This window comes from Rhinolophus hipposideros, assembly GCF_964194185.1.
Source record: "Rhinolophus hipposideros genome assembly, chromosome: 7".
NCBI lineage: Eukaryota > Metazoa > Chordata > Mammalia > Chiroptera > Rhinolophidae > Rhinolophus > Rhinolophus hipposideros.
In genome coordinates, this window is record NC_138053.1 from 73,711,862 (window position 1) to 73,738,722 (window position 26,861).

A 26,861-nucleotide genomic window follows, 5' to 3' on the forward strand; every position below is an offset into this window, starting at 1 on the left:
TTCTAGACATGATGCAAATTTAAAATTAATTTAAGATGCTATTTCTGGGGGGAAAACTTAAAAGTTTTTTCCTCTAAGAGAATCCAGAGAGCTCTTTCTGCTTTATAGCGATCCAAAGAGCCTGAGCTGCAGAAACTCACAAGGCAAATGGGTAAAGGTGAAGAAACCAGAAAGCAAAAATTACAACAGTAACCACTGCCTGCCCACCCCTCCCCCACCCCAAATCTCACATCAAAGATTTCTTAACATTTTTGCCCTTCAAAACATGTGCTGTTCATAGTAGAGTAGGAACTGATGATCTATCCAAGGATAGTTGTAACTGTTCTCTGCTTATTTTATGTAATTCTAAACTCAAATGCTTTTGCTTCTCCTGCAGTACCTTGCTTGGATCAAAGCAGTTAAAAGATGGTACTTTGATGTCATAAACAGAAAAGTATATAAAAATCAGGAGAGTTGGGTAACATTCACTAGAAAAAAAGGTGATTATTTTTAGTCTTTTACTTTTTATACTATTTTCATGATGAGTCCAACTCTGCCTGACACTAGCCCAAATGCTATGACACTGCAAAATTGAGATCCTATAAACTGTTGTTTTTTGGGGGGAGGGCACTTGATTTTTGTCCATGTTAGAGGATTATAATTGACTAACAAACTCACTTAAAAATTCTATTACAAATAAGTATACTTTCTCAACTTCCCCTCTGATATGGCGTGATCCCATTTGTATTGATAATAGACTAAATCTTACTCATTTCTAGTACAATAAATATTTGTCAACTGATCTGGTTGATGCAACCGTAATCCTTGTTTTCAGTTCAGTTCAAGTCTGTATTTTACTGATAATCTAAAATAGTAATTCCTACACCTCAAAATATCTGAGTAACATCTCAGGCCCTGAACACAAATACATATCCCTACCCTGTTCCTTCCGACAGAGTTTGCTTTGGGGAGGAAATTTCAGGAAAGCGTCCAGCAGGAAGAGAGACCGACAACGTTACTTGAGCTGTCCAGGTGCCCAATAGCAACAACTTCTGGTTCACAGTAAAAATAAAAAGAGACGCTGGAGACTGGGAGGGTGGGAAGACAAAAGGGGATGGAAACTCTATCAAAGAAGCAAGTGACAACTCCCAGAGGTTTCTAGATCCCGTGCGCGAAGGGAAAACCAAAAGGTTAGACGACAGTGGCGGTGCGCTGTCTCCAACCCCGTTTCAATTCGCGCTGCACGAGTAACGAGCCGTCCGTCTGCCCTACCCGAGCGGGCTTCCCGGTGCCCATCTTCCCTCTTGGAATCACTAGGAGGGCGGCTCCCCCTCCCAGGGTGACACTTAGAGGCAGACACTCCCGCGGAGAGGACAGGAGCCAGGGGGCTGCCGCGCAGGTGGGCGGGCGGGCGCCGCAGGCCGAAAGGATGCAGGGCGAGGAACGGGACCCCGGCGCCCCTCCTAGCGACCCCCTCCCGCCCCGCCAGGGGGAGCGTCTGCGCCCGAGCGCGGGCGGCGGGGCCTCGGCGGGCTGCGCAGGGCGGCGGCTCGGCGGCGCGGCTCCCCTCCCGCGTCCCCACCCCCTCCCCCTCCCCGCCCGGCCGCCCGCCCGCCCCCGGCGCGGCCCTGCCCGCCCCCTCCGCCCCCTCCCGCGGCGCCATGCGCAGACTCAGTTCCTGGAGAAAGATGGCGACAGCCGAGAAGCAGAAACACGACGGGCGGGTGAAGATCGGCCACTACATCCTGGGGGACACGCTGGGGGTCGGCACCTTCGGCAAAGTGAAGGGTGAGGACCCCCGGGGCCGGCCACGGCCCAAGCCCAGGACCCAGGCGACTTCCGCTTCTCACACCTCTTCATCCTCCCGCGGCCCCTGCGCTCCCCGTCTCTCGGGCTCCGCAGCCCCGGTCCTCCCGCCGGCGGGAGCGGAGCCCAACGCGGCCGCCGGCTGCGGCGCGGCCCTCCCGGGCCGGGTGGGGGTGGGGTGGGACCGGTCACCATGGCGACGGCGGCGCCAGGGGCTGGTCCGTGCGAGGGGCGGGGATGCGGAGGTGCGAACTTTCTCAGGTGGGCGGTCGGGGGCTGCGCGGCGCGCTCCGAGTGCTGGGCGGGGGCGTCGGGGTCTCCTCCCAGGGCCCCGGGGAACCGAGGCTGTCGTCCCTCCGCTCAGGACCGGCCCATCAGTTCCCTGGCATTCTTCAGCATTGCCCTTATTTCTGTCCTCTTTAGAGAGGCTGTCTACTCACCTGTTCAGGCTGATTCTCCAGTGTGAAATCTGTTACCCCCAAAGTCTGGGGGTAGCTTAGAGAATTATTAAAAAAGAAAAAGAAAAAAAAGCCATCTTGTCGGAAAGGATAACTAATTTTTTTCGGAGCAGTTAACGAACATAAACTGGTCCAATACTTGTGATGCATGGTGTATATTCAGAATGCAGACTCCGTGCCTTTAGTGTATCTGAATTACCAGTTTTGCAGTCTGTATGCCAAACCCGGTAGTTAGTGCAGATGTTGCCTCCAGATAGTGTATTAGTTCATTAATGCAGCTCCTTTCCATGTGTTTTCACAGGATATTTATGTTTTAATAAACAATTTAGTGTACATCATTTGATTTTTTTTAAAAAAGTGTGGATTCTTTTACCCTTGTGTTTCAACACGGTATTTGAAAATAGCAAACTTGCTCCAATCCACCAATTGTGGCACAAGTTTAATTGCAAACTTTGTGACACATAATTTTTTTTAGGTATTTGACTTTGTTATTAGGGATGATGCAAAGGAAGGAAATACAGAACTGATAATAATTCATGCAAGGGCTTTGAATAAATAATAGCGTGTGACTTGAATATACTAAGCGCTAGGTAAATACTTGACTTAAAAGGAAAAAAAAGTTTGTGAAAGTCTGTACAGCGAATTAAATTAGTCTTGCCCTACTAGAGCTAAATAAACATTTTCTGATTTTATCTAGGGATGGAAGAGGAGAACTCTTCCTTCTCTTGTCCTTTCTGAGTCATAGAACTGGAAAATTGCTGTATAGCTCACAGGGAAGCAACTGCCTAAACCTTATGAAAATCAGCAAGGCCTACAATGTAAGAAAGTAAGAAGCAAATGCCAGAATAGGGTAATAACAGCCATTAGGGTGGGTCTGTATTAGGTCAGTAAGATGTTTCTGTGTCCTTGAAGTTACTTATTTTGGCTGTGCTGTCTCTACTTTTATGTTAGCATTTACAAACTTCTTTCTTTTAATTTACAAGTAGGTGCTGTGTTTCCCCCAAAATAAGACTTAGCTGGACAAGCAGCTCTAATGCATCTTTTGGAGTTAAAATTAATATAAGACCTGGTATTATATTATAAAGATATAATATATAATGTATTTATATATTATAAAGATATAATAATGATATAACATAATATATAATATATTATAAAGGTCTTTATATAATATAATACTGGATCTTATATTAATTTTTGCTTCCAAAGACGCATTAGAGGTGATTGTCCAGTTAGATCTTATTTTCGGGGAAACACAGTGTTTGTAAGAAATGCTCATTAATGCCCCCAACATAGTGATGACAATCTTGATGTCCACCCCTCCCAGAGTTCTGCTTGGATTAGGATGCTCATCATTCTCCTAATACAGATCTGAGCAGAGTCAGGTCTCATTTTCTTTTTTGCTAGGTGGCTTTTGGCATGACAGATAGGAAAGCAAGAGGAAATTTTTTGTTTTCTGGATTTGATCTGTCATGTGGCTTTGACACAGTGACCGCTGTTCCTTAACCTTCTCTTCCACACGTGCCTCTGTTGAAGTGTCCCACACACAGTCAAAGTCAGCAACCTCTCCAAATGTAGCAAGGACAATAGTAGTCAAAGGATCATAAGTTTCATAGGTATGGTTCAATTTGTTCATAAATACATTAGTTGATGTTGGTCAAAATCCTCAACCAGTACATTTTTTAAGTTGTTAATTAGGTAGGATGCTTTTTGCCCCATGTAATAGAAAGTCCAACTCAACCTAGGCAAGAACGTCTCTTCCCTTGGTTCTCTCCAGAGCAAGGAAGTCCCAATGTACCTCTCATGAGTCTTGTTGGTTTATCCAGTCCCTCTGGCCTGGGATGCCTTGTGTCAATGGCTTAGGCCTGTGTTCCTAAGTAGGCCCTAGCAAGGGAGATGGAATTACCCGTGGGGGAATATGGCCCCCTGTGGGATATGTGTGTGTGTCTGTTGGGGGGAGGGCATTTAAAAAAAAAATATTTTTCAGTTGCAGTTGACATTCAGTGTTATTAAGGGCATCTTCTTCTGAGGTACTTGGATGGTGTGAGGGGACAGGATAGACACCTACACAGAAATGGGTATTAATTATTAGGAGACAGGGGTACATAGGTGCTCAGTGAGCAGACAAAATTAGCTAGTTTACTGGTGACATTGGTAACTTACACTGGCCTTAATTCGGTAAGAATTCTTATAACTAATATGATTAGCCATATATTTCAATGGAGATAATTTGGAGTAGATAGAGCTTTTAAAATTAAACACATTGGTGAATTTAACATAGAAAAGAAATCTAGATGTGATATTGATACACAGAACAATTCCCAATGTAATAGTCCGTGCTTAGAGGAAATTTAATTTTGGGGAAGGAGTGGACTTTAAATTCATAGTGATTATTTTTTTCCTGTTACAGGCAAAAAAAATCCTTTGGTAATAACATTTTGAGGGGAAAGTTCAAACAGACAAGTAGGGTTAATTTGTAATTGTGCTTGAATTCTCTTGTTTTACTTCTAAGGTGTTGTTTTTTTCTGGTTGTCAAGGTGTTAGTCTCTACTCTCGTGCTGGTCCATTCCCCTTTCCTCCCAGGTAGAACAGTTATAAAAGCATGAGTGAACAAAGTCCTGTGACTACTGCAGTAAATTAAAATGGCAGTTTTTGTTAGTTTTCCAAGAGAAGAGAAGGCTGTCTTTTTAGTAGGGTGGGTGGTCTTTGGCAAAGAAGTTGTTTATACATAGAACCTATTAAGTTGGTGAGTATTTCTACATAAAACTGCAATTTCAGGTAAATAGGTGACTGTTCTTTTTGTGAATGAATCACATGGAAGTTATTTACACATATCTTTAATTAAAAAAATCTGTATGTGCACTAGAGCTATATATATATCAGCATGAGTGAATCTCAAGTATGTAAGGTTAGGCCACAAAAGCATAAGTACAAGAATATGTAATCATGTTATTTATATATATTTAAAAACATGCAAAAACACTCATACATTGCTGGTGGGAGTATAAATTGGTACTGCCTTGATAGTGTGAGAATATTTATTAAAATTAACCCAGTAATTCAACTTCTAGGAATTTACTCACGGAATTTATTGGGCTCACACAATAAAGCCCAGGAAACCGATTGATATAGTGCAGACCATACCCATGTATCCGAAGGGTTCTTTTTTTCCCTGAACAGTAGGTAACAACGTGGGAGATGATTCGAATCTGGGTAAAATGAGAATATAGACTTCGGGGTGGCCAAAGAACCAGAACAGATGTTGGTACAGGATAGGCTCTCCTCCTCCTGCCGGGTCAAAGAAGGTAGTATTTAGGTTGCTGTCAGTCAGTAGTATGGTAATTCCGGCGGCCAGGATGGGAAGGGATAACAGAAGGAGTACAGCTGTAATTAGGACAGACCATACGAAGAATGCTGTTTGGTATTGAGATAGGGTGGGGAGTTTTATGTTAATGATTGTAGTAATAAAATTGATGGCCCCTAAGATGGAGGATACCCCTGTCAGGTGAAGGGAGAAGATACACTCATGCATGTGAAACAATGAGTTATTCATTGCCATATTGTTTATAAATGCAAAAGATTGGAAGTAACCTTTCTAATAGGACAATAGTTAAGTTATGGGTTTTGTTTTTTTTGTTTTTTTAGTTTGGGATATGACCTTTATTGAGCTTATCCACCGGAGTGGAAATAATGTCTGTACAAAACCAAATGTTTGTTACTATAACTTCTGCATCAAAATTAAAATCCAAACAGTTTTTTAAAAACAGTCAACTCAATCAAACAAAACCCACTACTTCAGAATCAATAGCTTCTTTGAAGCCACAGTAACACTTAAATATGGTTAAGACTCGAATGCAGAAATTTGGTTGGTTGGAAAGCTAATTAAACTTCCAACTTGCTCAAATAGAATTACAAAAAGGCAAAATTGTGTTTTTCACAGAGATACAGTCCACTGGAATCACCAACACTGGACAGCTGTTAGAGTATTTAGAATCCTGAGATGATAAGAAATCCAGGCATCCTTTAGACAGTCTTCTGTTGTCCTTTCTTCCCAATCAGAGATTTGTGGATGTGTGGAATGACGCCACCACCAGCAATTGTAGCCTTGATGAGAGAGTCCAATTCTTCATCTCCACGAATAGCAAGTTGCAAATGACGAGGGGTAATACGCTTTACCTTTAAGTCTTTTGATGCATTTCCTGCCAATTCAAGTACCTCTGCGGTGAGGTACTCCAGGATGGCTGCGCTGTACACAGCGGCAGTCGCGCCCACACGTCCATGGCTAGTCGTCCTAGATTTCAGGTGTCCATGAATACGGCCCACCGGAAACTGCAAGCCGGCTCTCTGCGAGCGGGAAACCGCCTTTGTCTTGGCTTTTCCGGAGTCCTTCCCAGCCTTACCGCCAGCCATTTCAAATTCTGCTGAAGCTCAAACAAGCAAGGCAGAGACAGGACTAATCAAACACCAAGCGAGATCCCACCGCCTACTCCTTCGTCGCACCGCGATTCAAACTGCCAAGTTATGGTTTACCAATACCGTGATATACCTTGGAAACTAAGAAAAAAAAAAACACAAGATACTTTATATGTTTAGAGAGTAATTTCCAAGGTGTATTTTTAAGAGGAAAAATAAGGGGGTAGTAGAATAATGTGTATAGTATACCTATTGTATATATAAAAAGCAGGGCAAATATGTATCTAGTTGTAATTGCTTGCAACTGTATAGAGTGTCTTTTTAAAGATACATGTGAAACTGTTACAGTAGTTGTTCAGGAGAGAACCAGGTAGCAGGTATATTTCACTGTATATCCTTTTGTACTTTTGAATTGTGTAGTGCAGGTATTATGTGTTCAAAAGAATACAGAAAATTAAATTAGAAACATAAACGTATGAAAAACAATGTTACTGAATTGTTTATGGATTCATTTGTGGGAAAGACAAACACCACATTCAAGATAGTGGTTACCTCTGGGGAAAGAGGAGGGAGAAAGATCTGGGAAGAGTCCTGCTGAGCTTCAGTTTTATTTATACTGTTTTGTTGCTTAAGCTAGTGGTGGGTGAGACATGGGTATTTGGTTTGCCTTTTGGGATGCCTGAAATGTTTTAAGAAAAGGCAGCATTCTCAAATTTCTACCTATAGCTTTTAAAGTTTAACTCCTCTCCAGGATTGTGTTTTCCATAATACCTTTATAAGTGAGATTTTTATTCTTTTAATTTTAGAGTGGAAATGAAATCATTAGGTTATTTTAATATCTTCAGTAGATATTTCTGTCTTTGTGACATCTCTTTACTATTTAAAATCCTCTCTAAGTATGATCTTGTTTCACTTCAGGATTACATATCTGATTAGAAAAGCATTTGTTACAATGTTTTACAGTTTGAAAAAGTTCCCTTTAGAGAGCAAGAACAGGTTGTTACTACGGTGTCCCCCCCCCCCCCCGTATTATATTGTATTATATTATACTATATTATATTAATTATATAAGATCTGGTCTTATAGTAAAATAAGACAGGGTCTTATGTTAATTAATTTTACATTAGAGCTGATGGTCTAGCTAGGTCTTATTTTTGGGGAAACACAGTAACTAATATTTAGTTGACTAACCTGCTGTGATGAATTCTGGTAGCTTTTCCTATGAATGATATACAGGTCTTACATGCAGAAATACCTGTCTTCTATTTCGTTCAAAAGCAGCACCTTAGCACTACTGTCACAGTCCCAGTGTGCAGAATACAATTTTGAGTTTTGGAAATGGGGGAATTCTCTTAGTAATGCATATTCCTGACATGGTCCATTTACGACATCGATTGACTGTGGAACAGCAATTAATTTGGTGGCTGCAGCTGAGTTTAGTCAATGGAGAATCTTTAGTCTAGTTTTGATAAAAGAGTTCAGGTTTTGCTATTGTGCCAAGCCCCTTTTCCCCTCTCATGCACAGTGATGGTCTGGTATAGTGGATAGGTCAGAAGACTCGGAGTCAGAAAACCTGTCCCAATGGAATCACTTAATAGCTTTACCTCCACAAATTACATCATCTCTCTTTGTCTCATATTACCTGCTTCATAGGTTTATTGTGAGGCTCAAATGTGGTAATGTGTGTTTCCTGAACTATAAGACACTATATTTTCAAAAGTATTATGCTACTGAAATTCTAATATTGAAATATTTTAGTAATTGGGATCAAGGCAAATATTTCTGTTCCTATAAGTAAGGAAAACATAACAGATTATCATCATATGATGGCCTTAAATTACCAAGATTGCTGGGAAGAAAGAGGGAGGAAAAGAATAGTCAGAGGGATACTGCCTATACTGAAAGAAAATATTTTAGTCATCAATGTTGGGACATTTGAAAACCTTGGAAGGAAAAACCCATATCCAATTAAGCCTAGGAAATACCAGGTTAAACAAATTTTAAAAGGATTCTCTACTACAGGGCTTTTCAGAGCCTTTACGGTGTTAATATGCATAGTGAGAGTTTACAAAAGAGAGAACATATGTCCTTTCCCAGGACATAAGTCCTTTCCCAGGACAAAAAGATTATGAAATCTTTTTCTGTGGAGTTTCCAGTGCTAGTGTTTGGTAGAGCATACTTTAGAAAATCTATTATAATTTTAGTTTTATGACTTTTCTAGCCCATAGAAAATTAGAATCCCCAAATTAGAACACTGAAGAGGGGGCTGTAAGAGTTGACTCCTGATAGTCTGTGAATGGTGAGGCACAACTTCAAAGAGAAGAACACCACACGCTGGAACGTAATAGTCTAGGAGCGAGAAGTCCTGTCCAGGTAAGTAACTCCTATGGATGTCACTGTGTGAGGGCACAAGGGAGTAACTAATGCTCACACACACTGAACACCTGCTTGGTTCTGGCGGCATGTACAGTGTGTTCCATTTAAGAATACTTAGGCATGTGTAGTACAGTATAGAAAACCTGTTTTCAAAACTACTACTACTTTTGTTCGCTTGTTAATGGTGAATATCATATTTTAGAAAACTCACTTATAAACTGATAAGCTTAACTGTATTCGTTTCCTAGGGCTATAGTAACACAGTACCACAAACTGGGTGCCTTAAAACAACACATTTATTCTCTCACAATTCTGGAGGCCAGAAGTCCAAAATCAAGGTTAGCAGGGTCACAGTCCTTTTGAAGGTCTAGGAGAGAATCTCTTCTTGCCTATTCTAGCTTCTGGTGGCTGCTGGTGTTCCTTGGCTTGTGGTAGCAAAACTCCAGTCTCTTCCTCCGTTATCACATGGCCACCTTCTGTGTGTGTGTGTGTGTGTGTGTGTGTGTTTCTGTTTCTCTCCTCTTCTTATAAGGACACCAGTCATTAGCTATAGTGCTCACCCTAAATCTAGAATGATTTCATCTTGAGATCCTTAACTAATTACATCTGCAAAGACCCTATTTCCAAATAAGATTGAGTTCTGAGATGGTGGCAGGTAGACATGAATTTGGGGGGAGGGGACACTATTCACCCCACTATACTTGCCATTCTATTTTGTACGCTTATAATTTTATGCTCTTCATTTCTCCTTAATAATGCCTTAAGTTTTGAGAAACTTTTAAATTGGTTTGATAGAATGGATACAATGTCTTCTTGGTATCTTGTCTTAAAATACTGACATTGATGTAAGGTGGGTTTTTAGTAGACTGGATTCATTTTCTCATACAGGAAAAAGGTCATAGTAGCAGTACCTGGCATATAATAGTTGCAGGTACTCAACAACAGTTTCTTAAATGAACGAATGAATCAATTTTTAGAATAATTCTTATTAGCATAGGGGAATTCAGTCTATTTTTTGAACTACAAGACTATAACTTAAGGATTCCTCTAATATGTTAACTTCTGTTTGTTTTATTAAAAGGATATTTACATTTGTATTATTAAACTGTATAATGTCCTTTTGAGGATTGTCTTTTTTAGAAAGTTATTACACTTCACTCACTATTTTTGGAAACAGCACAAGTTTTTGAGACAGACCTAGATTCAAATTTTGGCTTTGCAGGTCACTAGCTGTGTAACTTTGGGCAATTATTTCACCTTCCTGTGCTTCATTTATCTGTAAGTGTTGCTAGTTATACCAATCTTCCAGGGTTAGTGAGAGTTCCTCATACACCTGGGTATGAAGTGGGTATGTCGTGAATATTAACTAGTAAATTGTATACCTACATTACAGCATAGTATAATGTATGTCACCTAAATTTAAATTTTTCAAAGTCTTCATTTAAAATGTATACTCAAGTAAATGAACCTGTGTTTTGTCTCTGTGCTCTCCTATGACTGAACAAGTATTCATATAGTTTTTAGGTAGTAGTTGAAATCCCTGTCAAGGACTTGGTGCTATGGGTATCTGTGTCTAGCAGTAGTAATCTGTTGAAAAAGTCAGGAGATGGGTTGAACTTTGGAAGCCACAATTCTCAGGATTGGTGATGATTGGAAGGGTGAGGATGGAACAGATTGGTGGGTTTGAAGTTTATGGGAATGGGAGCTAGAGGCATAGAAATGACAGCTATTATTTATTTAGCTCTTGTTATGTGCGAAGTGGGTATGTCATGAATATTAACTAGTAAATTCTATACCTAAATTACAATATAGTATAATATATCACCTAGATTTATATTTAAAAAAAATAGTCTAGGGGCAGCTGGATGGCTTAGTTGGTTAGAGCGTGAGTTCTGAACAACAGGGTTGCCTGTTCGATTCCCACATGGGGCAGTGAGCTGCGCCCTCCACAACTAGATTGAAATAACTACTTGACTTGGAGCTGATGGCTCCCGGAAAAACACACTTAAATAAAAGGTTTAAAATTGCCTTTAAAAAAAAATGAAATACCACCCTTAGTGTTATTCTAGGACATTGACCACCCTTTTACTGCCTTAAAATGTTCTCTTGTCTTACCCAGCCATGAAAAAGGAATTAGTTTACTAATGTCTCATTAAAAAAACCCAAACTAATCACTATCCTATCTGTTTAGTTATCAGTGTCTTCATGTATGCATTTGAACCATCTCTTTACAGTTGCTGTTGAGGCACCTGCCCGCTCCTGCCACCGGTTCAATTTTTGACTATATAATCATACTTTCGTGATGTCTTTTATTGTTTCAAAAGTGAAGACGTTATGCCTTTATATGTCTAATTAATTTATAATTTGATGAAATGCTCACATATTAAAAAAGTTTTGAGCTATATCTTGATTGGTTATTGATTTCATTCCGTTTATCCTTTTTTGGGAGGTGGGGGAGCTTCTAAGGTGGAATAATATTCTGCCCCTTATTACTCATAAGTTGAATTTTACTTGATTCCCTATTCCCTTCCCTCCTATTCTTGCTAGTTTCTTCCTCATTTTCTGGTATGTGTTCCATAAAATTTTGCCACATTTCTGTTGCAATTCACTGCTTTCTAAATTATTTTATTTTTTCTATTGCAAAATAGGTCTTGCTCTGCTCTTATTTCATAACTTCTGTATTCTCCTGTCACCCTGAAATAGTTAATTTTTCTTAAAACATTCATTTCTTGGGTGAGCTTCATGCATATTCTCCTCCCCTCCCCCCCCATTGTATTCTTTTGCACTGTAAAATGTGTTTGTTTTCCTCATGTTATAGTTATTGGTCATCTTCAAAGCCCAGGAAGGTCTGTGGACACCGGGTTGCTTTTCGTCTGTACTGTTTTCCCTGGCAGCATTAACTGTATTTAATGCCAGATGAATTAATTTGAGAAAATGTTTTGAATCTCCTATTCCAGTACCTTATTTAAGGACAGAATATACATCTAGAGTTTTGGATAAGCCCCAGTTGTTTCTTAAAGGTAACTGGGGTTGAGATTAAGTTGAGCAGGGTATGTATGATATGAGAGGAGACTGGTTGATGTGTGATGAATTGGAGTTCAGGCCTAAATAGATTCTGCTTTAATATTCTTTCCAAGTCTCAGTCAGCCAGTATTATCCAGTATTGTGCCTATTTCCCAGTCCTGTTTTAGCTGTGCAGTTAATGAGAAAAGGTTCCTAGTAAACCAGGGCTTGGAGATGTTGGGGGTAGTTTGGACAGGTGAGACTAGTACTTCTTCAGGGATTAATAAACTAGGTCTCAGAAAGAAGATACTTCCTGAGTTGGGTTTTAACAGTCAAGTTGACCATTCTTCATCACATCTGACTGGTATTAGAGATTGCAGAAAGCCTTATCAGAAATAAGAATGTGCTTGATTTCCACAATTCATTTTAACTGTGACAGGGTTTTCTTCCTCACTGATTTCATGTATATTTTTATGAGGTTTTGATGGAAGTAAATCCAGTGCAATCTGTTAATCTGCCATCTTTGAGGAAGCTGCTATAATTTCTTAGCCATGGATGGTTTTGAGATTAGTTGAGCTATATTACATATAAAGGATAGTTAAACTTAGAGATTCCTTTTAAATTGGAGTAGTTTAAAAATGGTATTTTTACCTTACGATTCTGTGATAATCCTTTTGGTTAGAGGAGACTATGTTGCAGTTGCACATTTGCTCATTTGCTGCAAAGATTTACGTTGTAGCGGTATTGTGAAGATTAAACAAGGATCTGGATGAAATGAAAGTTGAATTTAGGTGGTAGGTTGTATTCTTGAAAAGGAATCAGAATTAGGACTCTGATGTAAACAACATTTTTCTTTGAGTCTTATTTAACTTTTTTCTCCCTTTGTGAAATATCTGTAATTTGACCTTGGATTTAATATTAATTAAAATACTTGAACAAAGTAGCAAATGCTTAAAAAAATTTAAAATAATGAGGAGCTACCCCATCCCCTCTTCTACCCCTGCCAATTTGCAGGGGTAGTGGTGGGGCAGAGGACCCCATCACTCATTGTCTGAGATAGCCTGGTTGGGAAAATGTTGAATTGTTGAAAACCATTGAACCTGATGGTCTGTAGGTTCTCATCCGAAATCCCAGATCAAGCAGGAAAGCCTATTAAGATTGGAATAATGAGAAAAATTCTTTGTTTAAAATAATGTTTTAAAGACAAGAAGTTTAAAATATTAATGTTGAGTATTCAACTAAGAAATAGTAAAAAAATATTGTGTTAATCTACTAGGGCTGCCATAACAGAATACTGCAAACTGAATGGCTTTAACAACAGAAATTTATTTTTTTCTTCTTTTAAAAAACAGAAAATACATGCTTATGAACCATATTCTAAAAAGTTCAAGGGGTTATGGACAGGAGAAGTTTGTTTATAGCATGAGGGAATTTTTTGAGATGATGAACTGTTCTGTAACTGATAATAATGGTGGTACACCAATTTCTACATGTGTTAAAATCCACAGAACTGTATACCCAAAGAAAAAAGTTTAATTTGTATGTCTGATAGTTAAAAAAATGAAAAATAAAGAGAATTTAACAGAATAAAAAAGTATACAGCAAAAAGGAAATCTCTCCTCTTTCTCCCTTAGCTCACAACTTTCCTTGGTGGATAAATGACTGTTACCAGTTTCTCATATATTATCCCACTTAATCATTCTTAAACATATAAACATTCAGGGGTATATCAGACAGAATTGAGCTTAAATTTGCTTTGGTATTTTCTGAGAATGCTGAGATTACTACTCTTAGAATATGTCTAAATATGTTATTTATCAAGCCTGGCACTAATTTATTAAAATGATTTCTCCTACAGTTGGCAAACATGAGTTGACTGGGCATAAAGTTGCTGTGAAGATACTCAATCGACAGAAGATTCGAAGCCTTGATGTGGTAGGAAAAATCCGCAGAGAAATTCAGAACCTCAAGCTTTTCAGGCATCCTCATATAATTAAACTGTAAGATCTGATTATATTAAATATAGTCATATCGTTTTTTTTCATCGTTTTTGTTAACATGCTTAATCTGACAAGTGAGAAAGATAACTGACTCTCCTTGGTCTTCCCTGAGGATTTTGAAGTTTCTTCCTGTTCCTGTCTTTATCTAAACCCATTCATGGTCACTTCAGCCCGTGTTCCTGTTTTGTGCTTGTGCTTATCAGCAGTTATCTTTCTCATTCTCTTGTCTTCTGGATCAGTGCCCTTCTGATAGATAATGCTCAAACTGCCATTGCTGCAGAGCCAACAATGCTGCTGGTAAAAGCTCTTGATCCAAATTTCCATATAATATACATTAGGCCCACTGGAGACAGTGCCTCAGAAAGGGCTTTCCCCCATGATGCTTACGTCTGATAAAACAAATAACAGAATATCGGGAATACAGTATTTCAAAAAGGCAATAACATTACTGTTGTTTTACACTTGCCAGTTGTAGGGTCTTCAGATCATTTATTTACTGCTGCTCAGCTTTATTGTACAGGCCATTAATTAAAACTGCTTAGACTTTTGTAATGAACTGGCTGACTCAAAATGTTTCCCTCTCACCTCTTCTCACTTGTTGAGGTCCGATGACCCCTAACTATACATCTGCTCTGAAACCTCTTCCCTGACCTCCAGACTCGTATGCCTACTTTACATCTTCATCTGGATATCCACGAGGCACGTGAAACTCGGCATGGCACTAAACTCTGTTACCATCCAAAAGCTGCTCTTCCCACAGTGTTCACCATCTATTAATACCTGGTTCCTCAGGGCAGAAGCTTAGGAACCATCCTTAACATCCGTTTCTCTCCCTTCCTGCCATCCATTCATTTCTTCCTTCAGTATATCTAAAAATCTGACTGCATCTCTGTTCCTCATTGCCATCAGCCCAGCCTGAGCTCCCTTCATCTCATGGCCTGCTGGGGGTCTCCTGCTTTCCCTTTACCCTCTACACTCAGTTCTTCACATCACTGCCAGACTTACCGCTTTAATAGGCCAGATCACGTGACGATGGCTTAAAAGTTCATCTTCCTTAGAGTAAAAGCCAAAGAAAGCCTCATCATGGCTCGTAAGGTTGTGTCTGGTCTCCAGTTACCTCTTTGACTCCACATCCTGTTTCCCTCTAGCCTTCTTACCACTGCTTGACCATGCCAGGCAAGCTTCCACCTGGGGGACTTTGCACTTGCTGTTCCCTCTGCCTGGTTCATCTTTTTCCCAGATAATGGCAGTTTGCTCCCTTACTTCCCTGAGACTCTGCTCAAATATTACTGTATCAGAGAGGCCTTTCCTGAACAACCCGTATGAAAGATTCTCTTAGTTTGCTCTGTTTCTCTTCATAGCATGTCCCACCACCTGACATATTGCTTATTTATTTCACGTTTTGTTTCCTGGCTCCTAGAACATGAACTCCACGAGGGCAGAGTTTTGTTTTCTGCACTTTGTTCAGCTCCTAGCACAGTACCTGGAATATTACAGGTGCTTAGTAAATATTAATTGAATGAATGAATATACATGTTTTAATATTGGTAGATAATGTTTTCTCTCACCAGGTACCAGGTCATCAGTACACCATCTGATATTTTCATGGTGATGGAATATGTCTCAGGAGGAGAGCTATTTGATTATATCTGTAAAAATGGAAGGGTAAGCAGTTCTGATTTAATCCTGTATCTATTTTGTAACTCCCCTTATCCCTTAACTAGCTTCAAGATGTCAGAAAGCAATTTTGTTAAGAGGTCTATTTAGTAACCAATTTCCTTAGTCATATATTTGTTTAGAATCTAGAACTAGTAAGGATCTTAGAGTTTACCTCCTTAGCCTACTTACACAGATGTGTTAACTGAGACTCACAGTTTATATATTTGCTCAAGGTCACATGATTTATTGACAATTGGATTGAGACCCAGAACTCATGATCCTCAGACTTAATGCTTTGGTGGCATACAAATATTTTTAATATATATCTTAAAGTATATATTTAATCCTTACAAAATATATTATTTAATACTTATAAAGATCTAGGCCTTAGTAGTCAAACCTAGCCACATTTAAATTGCATTCATTTTTTTGGTTTCAGAAATCTGATGTACCTGAAGTAGTAAGAACAGGCTCCATGAAGGAGGTGGGAATTAGACTTAAATAATTTAGAGTTGGAAGGAACTTTCAAAGACATTTTGAACATATCTTAAGTTACAGATACAAAAACTGAATGCCCCCTGCCCATACTTTTTCTCACATCTGGCTTATATGGTATGGAAAAACCTCTTTCTGGAAGAGACTCATCTAGCACTGAGAATCCAGTTTTTTCCCCCGCCCAATCTAAAGGTCTCTAAATCATTCATTCATTTGTGCTATATAGCATGTTTACTTTCATCAAAATCAAACTCATTAACCAAGTTAATTTTGATTAACATGATTTATTTAAATTTCAGGTATTCCCCTTCTCTATTCACTGTAACCGTCTCTATTCACTAATTTACTGCCTTCTCTATTCACTGCCTCTCCCCACCCCCATGTTCTGCCTGGAAAAATGGAAACAGGCACAAGTTGAATTGGTATCTTGTTTTCCTTCTCTTTTTGCTTCCCTTTTACATTTCTTGGTCAGTTTGCTTTACATTATGGGAATTTTCTTCAGTTTTTACTTGTTGCGTATTAAAATTTCAGCTGTCATATTTTCTATTTCAAAGATCTTTCTTATTTTTTGAAATTTTCTTTTCTTTAAATAGCTTATTTTTGCTCCACAGATGTAATAATCTTGTATGTCTGAAGATGACCATTAATTTAAAAAAAATTTTTTTCTCTTCTTTTCTCTGTATTGTTTCTGTATGTTCTGTGCTCCCTGCTCCATTTCCCCCGCCCTCCGTTCATTTTATTGAGCTTTGTCTTTTGTATATTGGTCCTTCCTCAGATATTTGGTGATTCTTGGTTGTCCACTCATTTGAGAGTGAGGTACTAAATGCCAAACTTATGTGGGTGGAACTTATTGTAGTGGGCCTCCCCATAGGTTGATTAGGTAGGGTCCTGTCCATTTTATTAGGGTACATCAAATGTCAATAATTACAAATATCTTTCCTTAGATCAGATAGCTGCTTCAGAAGAACCTTCCAATTTCCTTGAGGCCATCATCTTAGCTGCCAGTACTCGGAAGCAGAATGGGGAAGAGGGCTGCAGGTGTCACTAGTTAGTATGTTGACTTTCACTCAATGCCCACGTTTTCCTTCTGGTGCCTCATCCCTGCTTGGCTTCCTTGAGGAGCTGGGGCATCCTTATTAAAGAGTAAATCCTGGGTCTTATTTCCCAGTAGTCTTACTACTTACAATGTCTTACTTCAACCCGTTGCCTTGTTTTCAGCCCACTTCTCACTTCTACCTTTAGAAATTCCTAATGATTCCAGTTTCTGAGCCTTTCCAGGGTTCAGTGTGCAGACAAGTTTATTATTGGTTTCTGTCCCTACGGGCTTAGGTGACAGCTTCCTCTGGCTAGTGAAGTCTTTATCACTGTTCACTCTCCAGCTTAGTGACTCCTCTGGATTTCTGCTGTCTCTTCTCTTGCTCTTTTTGTCCTTATATGCTGATGTCATTTTAGTGATATTGCAAGGAGTGTAGACCAAAGGTTCTGTATGCCATGTTTAACTGGAAATACGTTTTGACTTTTCTAATCTTCCTTTGTAGATTTCCCCTTCTTCATCCTTTGTACTGTGTGATTAACATGTATAATCTTCATTTTTGTAGCCTATCTAGTTATTTTACCTCTTATATTTTATTTAATCAATTAAATTGCTGACACATTAATATTTTCTTTAGAGGAAGGGTATCTCATGGTACTTTGATAGTTTTCATTTTGCTTTCAAAAAAATTATTTCATCTTTTCTCCTAGATTATCCATGTCACTTAAGGTATAAGACTCTAGTTTTAGAATGCTAATTTGTGACCTATGTTAGAGAATTGCATATTAGAGTCCTTTTCCTAGAGGATTAATACCTTATTTATTAAAAATGACTTCTTGGGAGCAGGAAATGTTCAAGTAATGGTTATCACTAAAGGAAAAAACTATTTTAAGTAAACATAGATAAATGGAAAGAGAAGCTTTTAAAGAATATTTTAAAAGTAATTGCAGCATAAGAAATACTTTTTTCAGTAAGCAGATTAAAGCTAAATGCCTTTATGTTTTATAAAATAAATGAATTAAGGATTTCCTATTGTTAAAATTAAAACATTTTATTTCAGTACATATAATAAGATGGTTGTTTGCTAATTCATTAACAGTGCTTAAATGTTACTTCCCCATGTAGTCTTAAAATAGTATCCCCACCACAACATAACACTTTGTGCCCTTATCCTGCTTTATTTTTCTTCAAAGCACTATCACTCATTGATGTTATATTTACTTGTTTATTGTATGTTTTCATCAACTGGATTAGGTCCTTTGTCTTATTCATTGCTTTATCATAAGTGTCTAAAACAGTGCATGGCCCATTGAAGGTGTTCAATGAATATTTGTTAAAGGAACGGACGATTAAATGTTTTGAATTTGTAGGGGAAAACATGCCTAGTTTTGACTCGTTTCAAGTAGAAATTGAAATTATTTGAAATAGCTCATGAGATATAAGAAAAGCAAGCTATTACAATGTAGTCATGAGAGGGATAACATTAGAAAGTTGACTTACTGATTTGGGTTCCAAGATCCTCTTAGCATTTCTGTTTTGTGCTGCATATATCTCCTCTGCATTTCCAAAGTATCTCCTGAGTGAGGTTCATTTGGAAGGTTTCATGCATTTTGGCCATTTTATAGGTTGGAGAATTATAAGTAGGATGATTTCTTTTGAAAGACACTCTTTTAAGATGCCTCTCTACTTTTCTTAGCTGGATGAAAAAGAAAGTCGACGTCTATTCCAGCAAATCCTTTCTGGTGTGGATTATTGTCACAGGCATATGGTGGTTCATAGAGATTTGAAACCTGAAAATGTCCTGCTTGATGCACACATGAATGCAAAGATAGCTGATTTTGGTAAGGAGATTTTTATAGTTTCATATGTTCATTATGTTTAACGAACATCAGTAGCATTCTTCAGATAACTTTTACTTTCATGTATAATAATAGAGTGAGTATCCCAAAGTAATACAGCCTCACCATCTTGTTCACGAGCAAACAGAAAGCAAAAAGATGAGGCATTCTCTTTTTTTAGCTTTATGTCTTTAAAATTGAGTTTTGTGACAGTATGTAAACAATTTAAATTTGTGGCAGTAGAGATAGAGACATTTGAAAGAGCCTATTACGTGTAAAGGAGAAGTTAGTGACCTTATTTCCAGTGTGGTGTTTTGATCAATTATGGAGCAAAAGGAAAAAGACCAGGTGGAGTTAAGTTATTCAAACTTTGAAAACCAGAAAGTAAACTATAAGGACAAACTTATTTTGGAAAAAAAGGTAATGTATTTTAAATGATAGGAAATAATTTCAGCTTGAGGAACATTATTTGGATTGTTAAAAATGAATTTACCTTCTCTTTATTTCCTATATAAATTGTCATTCACATTATTAAACCTAAGAGAAAAAGGAATCTCTGCAACTTTCTTTTGCTTAGCTTCAGTTCAGATCAGAGGAGACTGTTACAAATATCTTCCTCAGTTTTGAATATATAGTTTTTAATCTATAGATTAACTGAACAGTGCCAAGCAGCCCCGAACTGTTTTTTTGATTTGTTTCTTGGTGACTGGCTAAATTATTTGACCTCCTCATTCCTCATTGTCATAATTGTTTTTGTAGAGTGTATTTTTGAGAAGGCAGAGGTGCCTTGATTTTCAAAATGATTATTATGTATTTTTTAAAGAATCAGAACAAGGGTTAATAGAAACTTTTAATTCTCATCTGTTCTAAATTTCTTTCTTGTAATTTTTGTATTCATAAAACTTAAACATGCCAAGTTTATTCTAGTAACCAATAGCTTAATGTATACTCATTAAACTCCAAAAAAATGCACGAACTTTAAATGTTGAAAGATTTCAAATTTTAGGGCGTAATGGAAAACTATTTGGGAACAGTAAAGACTGTAGGATTTTGTTGTAGCAAAGAATAAAATGATTTATTACTTTATTGCAAACTCAGTTTTACTGTTTAATGGAGTTTTGTTTTTATTTTTGTCCTTGGGAAATCTTGAGTAGTTGATTTTGTGCATTTTCAGGTCTTTCAAACATGATGTCAGATGGTGAATTTTTAAGAACAAGTTGTGGCTCACCCAACTATGCTGCACCAGAAGTAATTTCAGGAAGGTAATATTTGACCCCCTCCTCCCCATGCATCTGTAATTGTCTGTTTCTCCTAGATTTTGTTAGTCTATAATGTAGTGTCTGATTCTAGTGAAAGGAAAGAAATTTCAGACTTATTTTTTTCTTTTCAAAAAAGTGTTCTTTAAGAATAAAACATAAGAGATTAAGGACTCCATTTAGAGAGGAGAATGTTGGTATCCGAGTCAATATGATATTAAAATATTTAGATAAGAGTCCGTACGTACATTTTTTTTCCACTGGTAGAAGAAATTGAAGGTTTAAAACTAGTGAGTTTTAAAGATAGGTAAGACATTAAAAAAATTGAATAATACAGAAATATCTAGTAGTTAGAAGTGGCTTACTATTTACTTAGGTGAAGAATTAAAAGTGTAATGTGTAGGGGTGGCCAATTAGCTCAGTTGGTTAGAGCGTGGTGCTGGTTTGATCCCCACATGGGCCACTGTGGGCTGCGCCCTCCTTGAAGGAAAAAGAAAAAAAAAAAGAAAAGTGCAATGTGTAGCTTTAATTTTTCAAATAGATGGTATTTTGTAGTAGCTTAATGTTTTATGATAAGGTGTCCTGGAGAATAGGACTCAAGTAAAAGTAAAATCTTCAGACTTTATTTTGAATTTTCATTTTTAAAATCTAGAGACTGCAATATTATAAGAATTCTAATCTCTCAATTTACCAACCTCATGTTAGAGAACACGAAGATCTTTGTACCACACAGCTTTTTGAATAGTTTAGATGATAGGAAAATTTAAGTTTTTAAGAGTAATTGTTTTTCACTATAACACTGAAATTGAAAGCAGAGAAGGTTGATTTTGTTTACTAGTTTTTATAATTAACTTCTACTCAAACCACGTTTCTTTGAATGTTTCACATCCTTATATTAATTCAGACTGGAGAAATTTTGTAGTTTTTTCTTCCTATTTTCTGACGCTTGCTTAGCCTGCTCAGAGAAATTATATTTCTGTAAAGTCATAGCTGTGAATAAGGCAGAAGTATCCTAATTTTAGATTTATCAAGCTTTATCTCTTTTAAAATTAACTTAATGTTTAGAATTCTTTATAAAATGATTTCATCTGTGTTGTCTAAATTCTTCTGTGAAGAAAACAATTCAGGATCTAGATACTAGGGGCAGTGCTAAATAAATAAAAAGAAATGTATTGTAATTATACATATATGCAATGGGCCATGACTGAAGTCTAACTTGCCTAGTTTGGATAAAGCTTTTCTGTGAGGTCTGGATGAATGAAAACTTTTACTTTCAAAATAGTATTTACTGATCATTTCAACAATTGATTTGAACAATTTAAAGAAATCTTTTGTCTGAAGCCAGACTTTGGATGGGTTATCTAACTATTCTGCACCTAATCTAGTGTATTGCAAATAGGTAGAATCTTCTGTGAACCAGTTAGCTTGGCTTCCTTCCCCAGCCTCAGGCCCCTTTTACCTTGGCAGGAGGTCTTGGGTTATTTGGGAGAGTGGGTTTAGAGTCCATCAGTAAAGAATATTCTCAGTCTCAGGTATGAAAGATCATTTAATCTCTCCTCTGTAACCAAACAACAGTAGTTTTAAATTCAGGGATGATCTGTTTTGTTCAAGATTTGGCCCTATTGATTGGGTCTCATGGAGGACCCCAGGAAGGTAGTAAGAATAGAATGTTACCTATAGTCCATAATTTCACCTCCCCCTCCTTCTGACTCCCCCCACCCCACTCGGGTTCAAGCAGTTGTTTCTCAGACTAGCTGTGTAGGACACAGCTCTCCGGCCAATGCTGGTATGATGAGCCTTGTGCCCCCCCTGGCTCCTGGCTGAAGTAGTCGGTCGCCAGTCGTCGGTCGGCCACTCTTGGGAGGTCTCGGCAGCTGCTGGCCACTCATGCTGGCACCCGGCCAATCATGGCAGCACACGGCAGCCCACGGCAGCTCACGCCAACCTCCAGCTGCTCGTGGCAGCCCAGCTCCAGGGAGAGCCGTTGTTAATCGTCTTTGCAGTAGATGGTGCAGCTCACTGGCTCATGTGGGAAATGAACTGGAGACCTTGGTGTTAGGAGCACAGCACTCCAACCGCCTGAGCCACCATCTGGCCCTACAATCCGTAATTTAAAAAAAATTCTTGATTTTTGTTTTCAAAGATAATATTGATACAATCTTTTATGTGTAGTACAGCTATTTTGTGTAGCAGCTATTATAGAAACTATATTCTGACTAATAATTACTTATGAAGTATCCATGTTTAAAAGTTTTGATTAAATGATTGACTCTTCAGTTACTAATGATTATTTAATCCACTGGGTATTTCCTGTTACAGATTGTATGCAGGTCCAGAGGTAGATATATGGAGCAGTGGGGTGATTCTGTATGCTTTATTATGTGGAACCCTTCCATTCGATGATGATCACGTGCCAACTCTTTTTAAGAAGATATGTGATGGAATCTTTTATACCCCTCAGTATTTAAATCCTTCTGTGATTAGCCTTTTGAAACACATGCTGCAGGTGGATCCCATGAAGAGGGCCACAATCAAAGATATCAGGTAATAAAGCAACTTGGAGATGATCAGATCTAATAGTATCAATGATACAAGTTAAGTGAAAGAAAAAGTTGTGGGACAGTATGTATAATGTAATCCTGTTTTTATGTTAAAAATAATGTATAGACTCATTTATTTAGGTATTTAAAAATACACACTATACTGGCTATCTTAGGGAAGTAAGATTGGTAGGAAGGAGGGCTTTTACTTTTTATTTATCATCTTTATTTGTTTTGAAATTGTAATAGTGAACATTATATTACTTTTTAAATTAAAAGAAGCTAATAGGAAATAACGACTGTTGGGGTGTTAGATTTTTTTGTAGTGGTTCTTTAAGTTTTCTGTAATATGCTTCATATTTGACTTTTAATGTATTCTCATAGCATTATTACTTTTTAATAGTAAATTTATGTGTTGCTATTTGAGTTCTAATCTCATGAATTTTACTATATTCTTTTGTTCATCTCAAGGAATGTGAAAATTTTAATGTAATCAATGACTTTTTTGATAGTAGTAGATATTAAATCACATATGAAATTGCTGTTTTGTAGGTAAATTTATCAGTATTGCCAGTTTCACATGGTTCAACCTAATAGTTTAAATAAGTAAAAGTGATGGTGAAAAATCTTACAAAATTTGGGTGAGCCATTTCTGATGAAGACTTTACAAAAAAATCACTGCAAACTATGTTTCTTCTACCATCATTGTTTCCTTCCTTTTTTTCCCCTTATGGAAATGTCCCTTTGATTTTATACTGACCAGACAGCACATCTCTCTGAGATGGAGGGACAAGGAAGAAAACAATCAGATGTAGATCTGGGAATAGTAAACAAGAAAGCATTAGGATATTGAAGAAGGAGGAAAGATTATATGTAGAACTTAAGAACTTGATCCCTTGCCACTTACTCCATGTGCTGCAGTCTAGCTAAAAAAGAGTGTGTGAATATCAGGGCATGATTTTACTATCTGATGAAAAGGACAAATCATTTTCTAAAATTTCTGTTTAAAAATATCTAAGCGAGATGATTTTTATTGTGTTTTACACATTTTTGCCAATTTACATGTAATAAAGTATGGACATTTCTTTTCCTGTTACTACAGCATTGCTTTCTCCCTCTTAAAATCAGGGAAGCTGCAGCATTTCTCCCAATATATACAATAAAATGTGCGCCAGAAGAGGAAAATTTCAGTTTAAAAAAACTATAATACAGTATGAGTATAAATATAAATGAATTAATATCGTAAATTCCCCAGTTACTTTCAGTCTCATCTTTACTCAGAATCTTTCTGACCCTGCCATTTTCTCTCAGGGAACATGAATGGTTTAAACAGGATCTTCCCAAATATCTCTTTCCTGAGGATCCATCATATAGTTCGACCATGATTGATGATGAAGCCTTAAAAGAAGTATGTGAAAAATTTGAATGTTCAGAAGAGGAGGTTCTCAGCTGCCTTTATAACAGAAATCACCAGGACCCTTTGGCAGTTGCCTACCACCTCATAATAGATAACAGGAGAATAATGAATGAGGCCAAAGATTTTTACTTGGCAACAAGCCCACCTGATTCTTTTCTCGATGATCACCATTTGACTCGGCCCCATCCTGAAAGAGTACCATTCTTGGTTGCTGAAACACCAAGGGCACGCCATACCCTCGATGAATTAAATCCACAGAAATCCAAACACCAAGGTGTAAGGAAAGCAAAATGGCATTTGGGAATTAGAAGTCAAAGTCGACCAAATGATATCATGGCAGAAGTCTGTAGAGCAATTAAACAACTGGATTATGAATGGAAGGTAGGAAAGAAAGAGCATTCTGGTCATTAGCACATTTGGCAAACCTGTAGTCTATAAAGTGTTTTATAAAAGAATTGCTTTTGACTTTATTTTTGTCCATTCATACCATACGCTAGGTTGTAAACCCGTATTATTTGCGTGTTCGAAGGAAGAATCCTGTGACAAGTACATACTCCAAAATGAGTCTACAGTTATACCAAGTGGATAGTAGAACGTACTTATTGGATTTCCGTAGTATTGATGGTATGTACATCACAAAACACCATAGATGACATGTTATACCTTGTTACTTAATTTGGCCTTTTAGACTTGGATTCTTTAGAAGTTTCTTGAACTGTTCCTAGTAACCCAATAGCAAAAGAATGGAAAATGTGAGATTTTTCTGCTTTTGTGATGACAACATTTGTGAATCTTGTTATTCTGGTAATCTTAGAGTATATATTATCCTTTTAAGATTATCTTGTAGAATCCTTAAAGCCAGATGCAGTCTGATCCTAAAGTGATAGTTTCTGCCACGTTTGTTTTTTGATGTGGTTCATTCTGGTAAGATAAAATGTTTTACTTAGAAATAAATGTTGACTTTTCTATGTGTTTTTATTATGAAATAATTTTCATATCTGATATTAATAATTCTTTTTATTTTTCATTTGAGGATTATAGTTATTAGCTTTTAGAGTTGAGTCAAGGCACTGTAAATAGATTTGATTAGTAGCTCACAGTACAAGGAATTATTTGCTGAGTAAGGTTTCTTGTAGGGTACTGAGAGAGAAATGTTTTGTATGGACTTGTGGTTATTCTTCTCCTCTGAACCAGCCTTTTCCTCCTATCCTGACACTAGAACATAATCAGAGATATGCATCCATTATAATTTTTGTGAGAGTTACATGATTCCAATTTTATTTCCCTTTCAATAAAGTAAATAATGGATCACTTTTGTGTGAAATATATAATGATTCCCGACACTAAAGCATTTTATGTCCAAGATAACTATCAGTTAGCTAAAAGTGACATTGCCAACCTTAAACCTAGACTGCTGTACATTTCTATTACCGACTGTCTTAAACAATCACAGACAACCTGATGGTCAAATCACTGAAATATTTAAAATTTTAAATTAGGTATTTTAATTGGTCATCAAAATCATGACCCTACTTCACAGTAAGATCTTAAAGTATGTTTGTGAAATTTATTAAAGAAACATTAATTATGTTGAAGACTGTTGTACTGTTTTAATAGTTTAAAAATGAAAATGTATACTTAGAATATATATCTCTGATTATCATTATGTGTAGTTTGCCAGAATATCTCCTTCTTAACTATTTTGATTGGTCATATTGAGATAATAAATTAATTGTAGAAAGCAGACATTTGATATTTTTTTTAATTAGGAAAAATATGTACCAAAGTGTGTGTGTGTGTGTGTGTGTGTGTGTATATATATATATATATATGTATATATATATATGTATATATATATGTAGACTACTTAAGGGACTTACAGTAATTGGTATGATTTTCATGACGTGGTTTGAAATTTACATCAGTGCAGATTTCCATGTATATGCTCTTAAACCTAACTTACCTTATCTATTAAAAAGCCTGTTGGAACACATTTGACTCATAATTCAAGTAAATATTCTTTCTCTACCTCATCGTTATGAAAGGGTATAGCTATATATATAAAAGTTCTTTCACAAATAAAGCCTTTAATTAGGTAAATGTTTATGGCAGTTCTTCATTGGCCAAATAAATTAAGATATGTTGCCATTTTTGTTCATTTAAGATTGTATGGAGTTATTAGATTAGATTCACCTATGAACTTTGTTTTTATAAACTCAAGATAGTATCAAAAAGACACAAGTTTGAGCTGTGATATGCTGGCCAATCCTGTTTGTCTGCTTATCTTTATGTCCAAATGGTATTTATCTGCTAACGCATACTAATGCAGCCTGAGACATGGGATGGGTTTTATTTTTCTCATTTTATTTGGATCAAATTCTCAACCTTAGGTTTACTAGCATCTGTCTGGGTTTACCAATGGAATGACTGACCATTTATTTTTGTATTGTGTTCCCAACTCTAGTTTTTCCTTGATTTTTGTTCATTTCCTTGATTGTATTCATTGTTGCTCTTTTACGAGATCTTAAATCAAATATGAAGAGGAAGTGGGAGAGTGAAAAGCAGAGATGAGAGTTAGGTGACTCTGT

General features: G+C 37.3%; 2 protein-coding genes across 4 annotated transcripts in view; one reads left to right on the plus strand and one right to left on the minus strand.

The window, feature by feature from the left end:
* Positions 1–1,640: 1,640 nt before the first annotated feature.
* The window catches only part of PRKAA1 (protein kinase AMP-activated catalytic subunit alpha 1), a gene marked incomplete at its 5' end in the record, with an annotated part of 29,000 nt that continues 3,779 nt past the window's right edge, over positions 1,641–26,861 (plus strand). Inside the window, 9 exons of one of the 2 annotated variants that reach the window (XM_081053239.1) lie at positions 1,647–1,767; positions 8,878–9,029; positions 13,894–14,035; positions 15,607–15,700; positions 18,919–19,063; positions 20,235–20,322; positions 22,636–22,860; positions 24,168–24,654; positions 24,771–24,897. In XM_081053239.1, the coding sequence (XP_080909365.1) occupies positions 15,641–15,700; positions 18,919–19,063; positions 20,235–20,322; positions 22,636–22,860; positions 24,168–24,654; positions 24,771–24,897 (1,132 nt within the window). Of the gene's footprint in view, positions 1,768–8,877; positions 9,030–13,893; positions 14,036–15,606; positions 15,701–18,918; positions 19,064–20,234; positions 20,323–22,635; positions 22,861–24,167; positions 24,655–24,770; positions 24,898–26,861 lie in introns of both variants that reach the window. The other variant, XM_081053238.1, reaches the window with a different exon arrangement.
* The window catches only part of LOC308499597 (histone H2A.Z-like), a 28,301-nt gene continuing 6,510 nt past the window's right edge, over positions 5,071–26,861 (minus strand). Inside the window, exon 3 of one of the 2 annotated variants that reach the window (XR_013993613.1) lies at positions 5,071–6,797. Coding sequence is in view for 1 of the 2 variants with exons in the window: in XM_081053240.1 (XP_080909366.1) it covers positions 6,267–6,653 (387 nt within the window). In the remaining variant the exon portion in view is untranslated. The remainder of the gene's footprint in view (positions 6,798–26,861) is intronic. The other variant, XM_081053240.1, reaches the window with a different exon arrangement.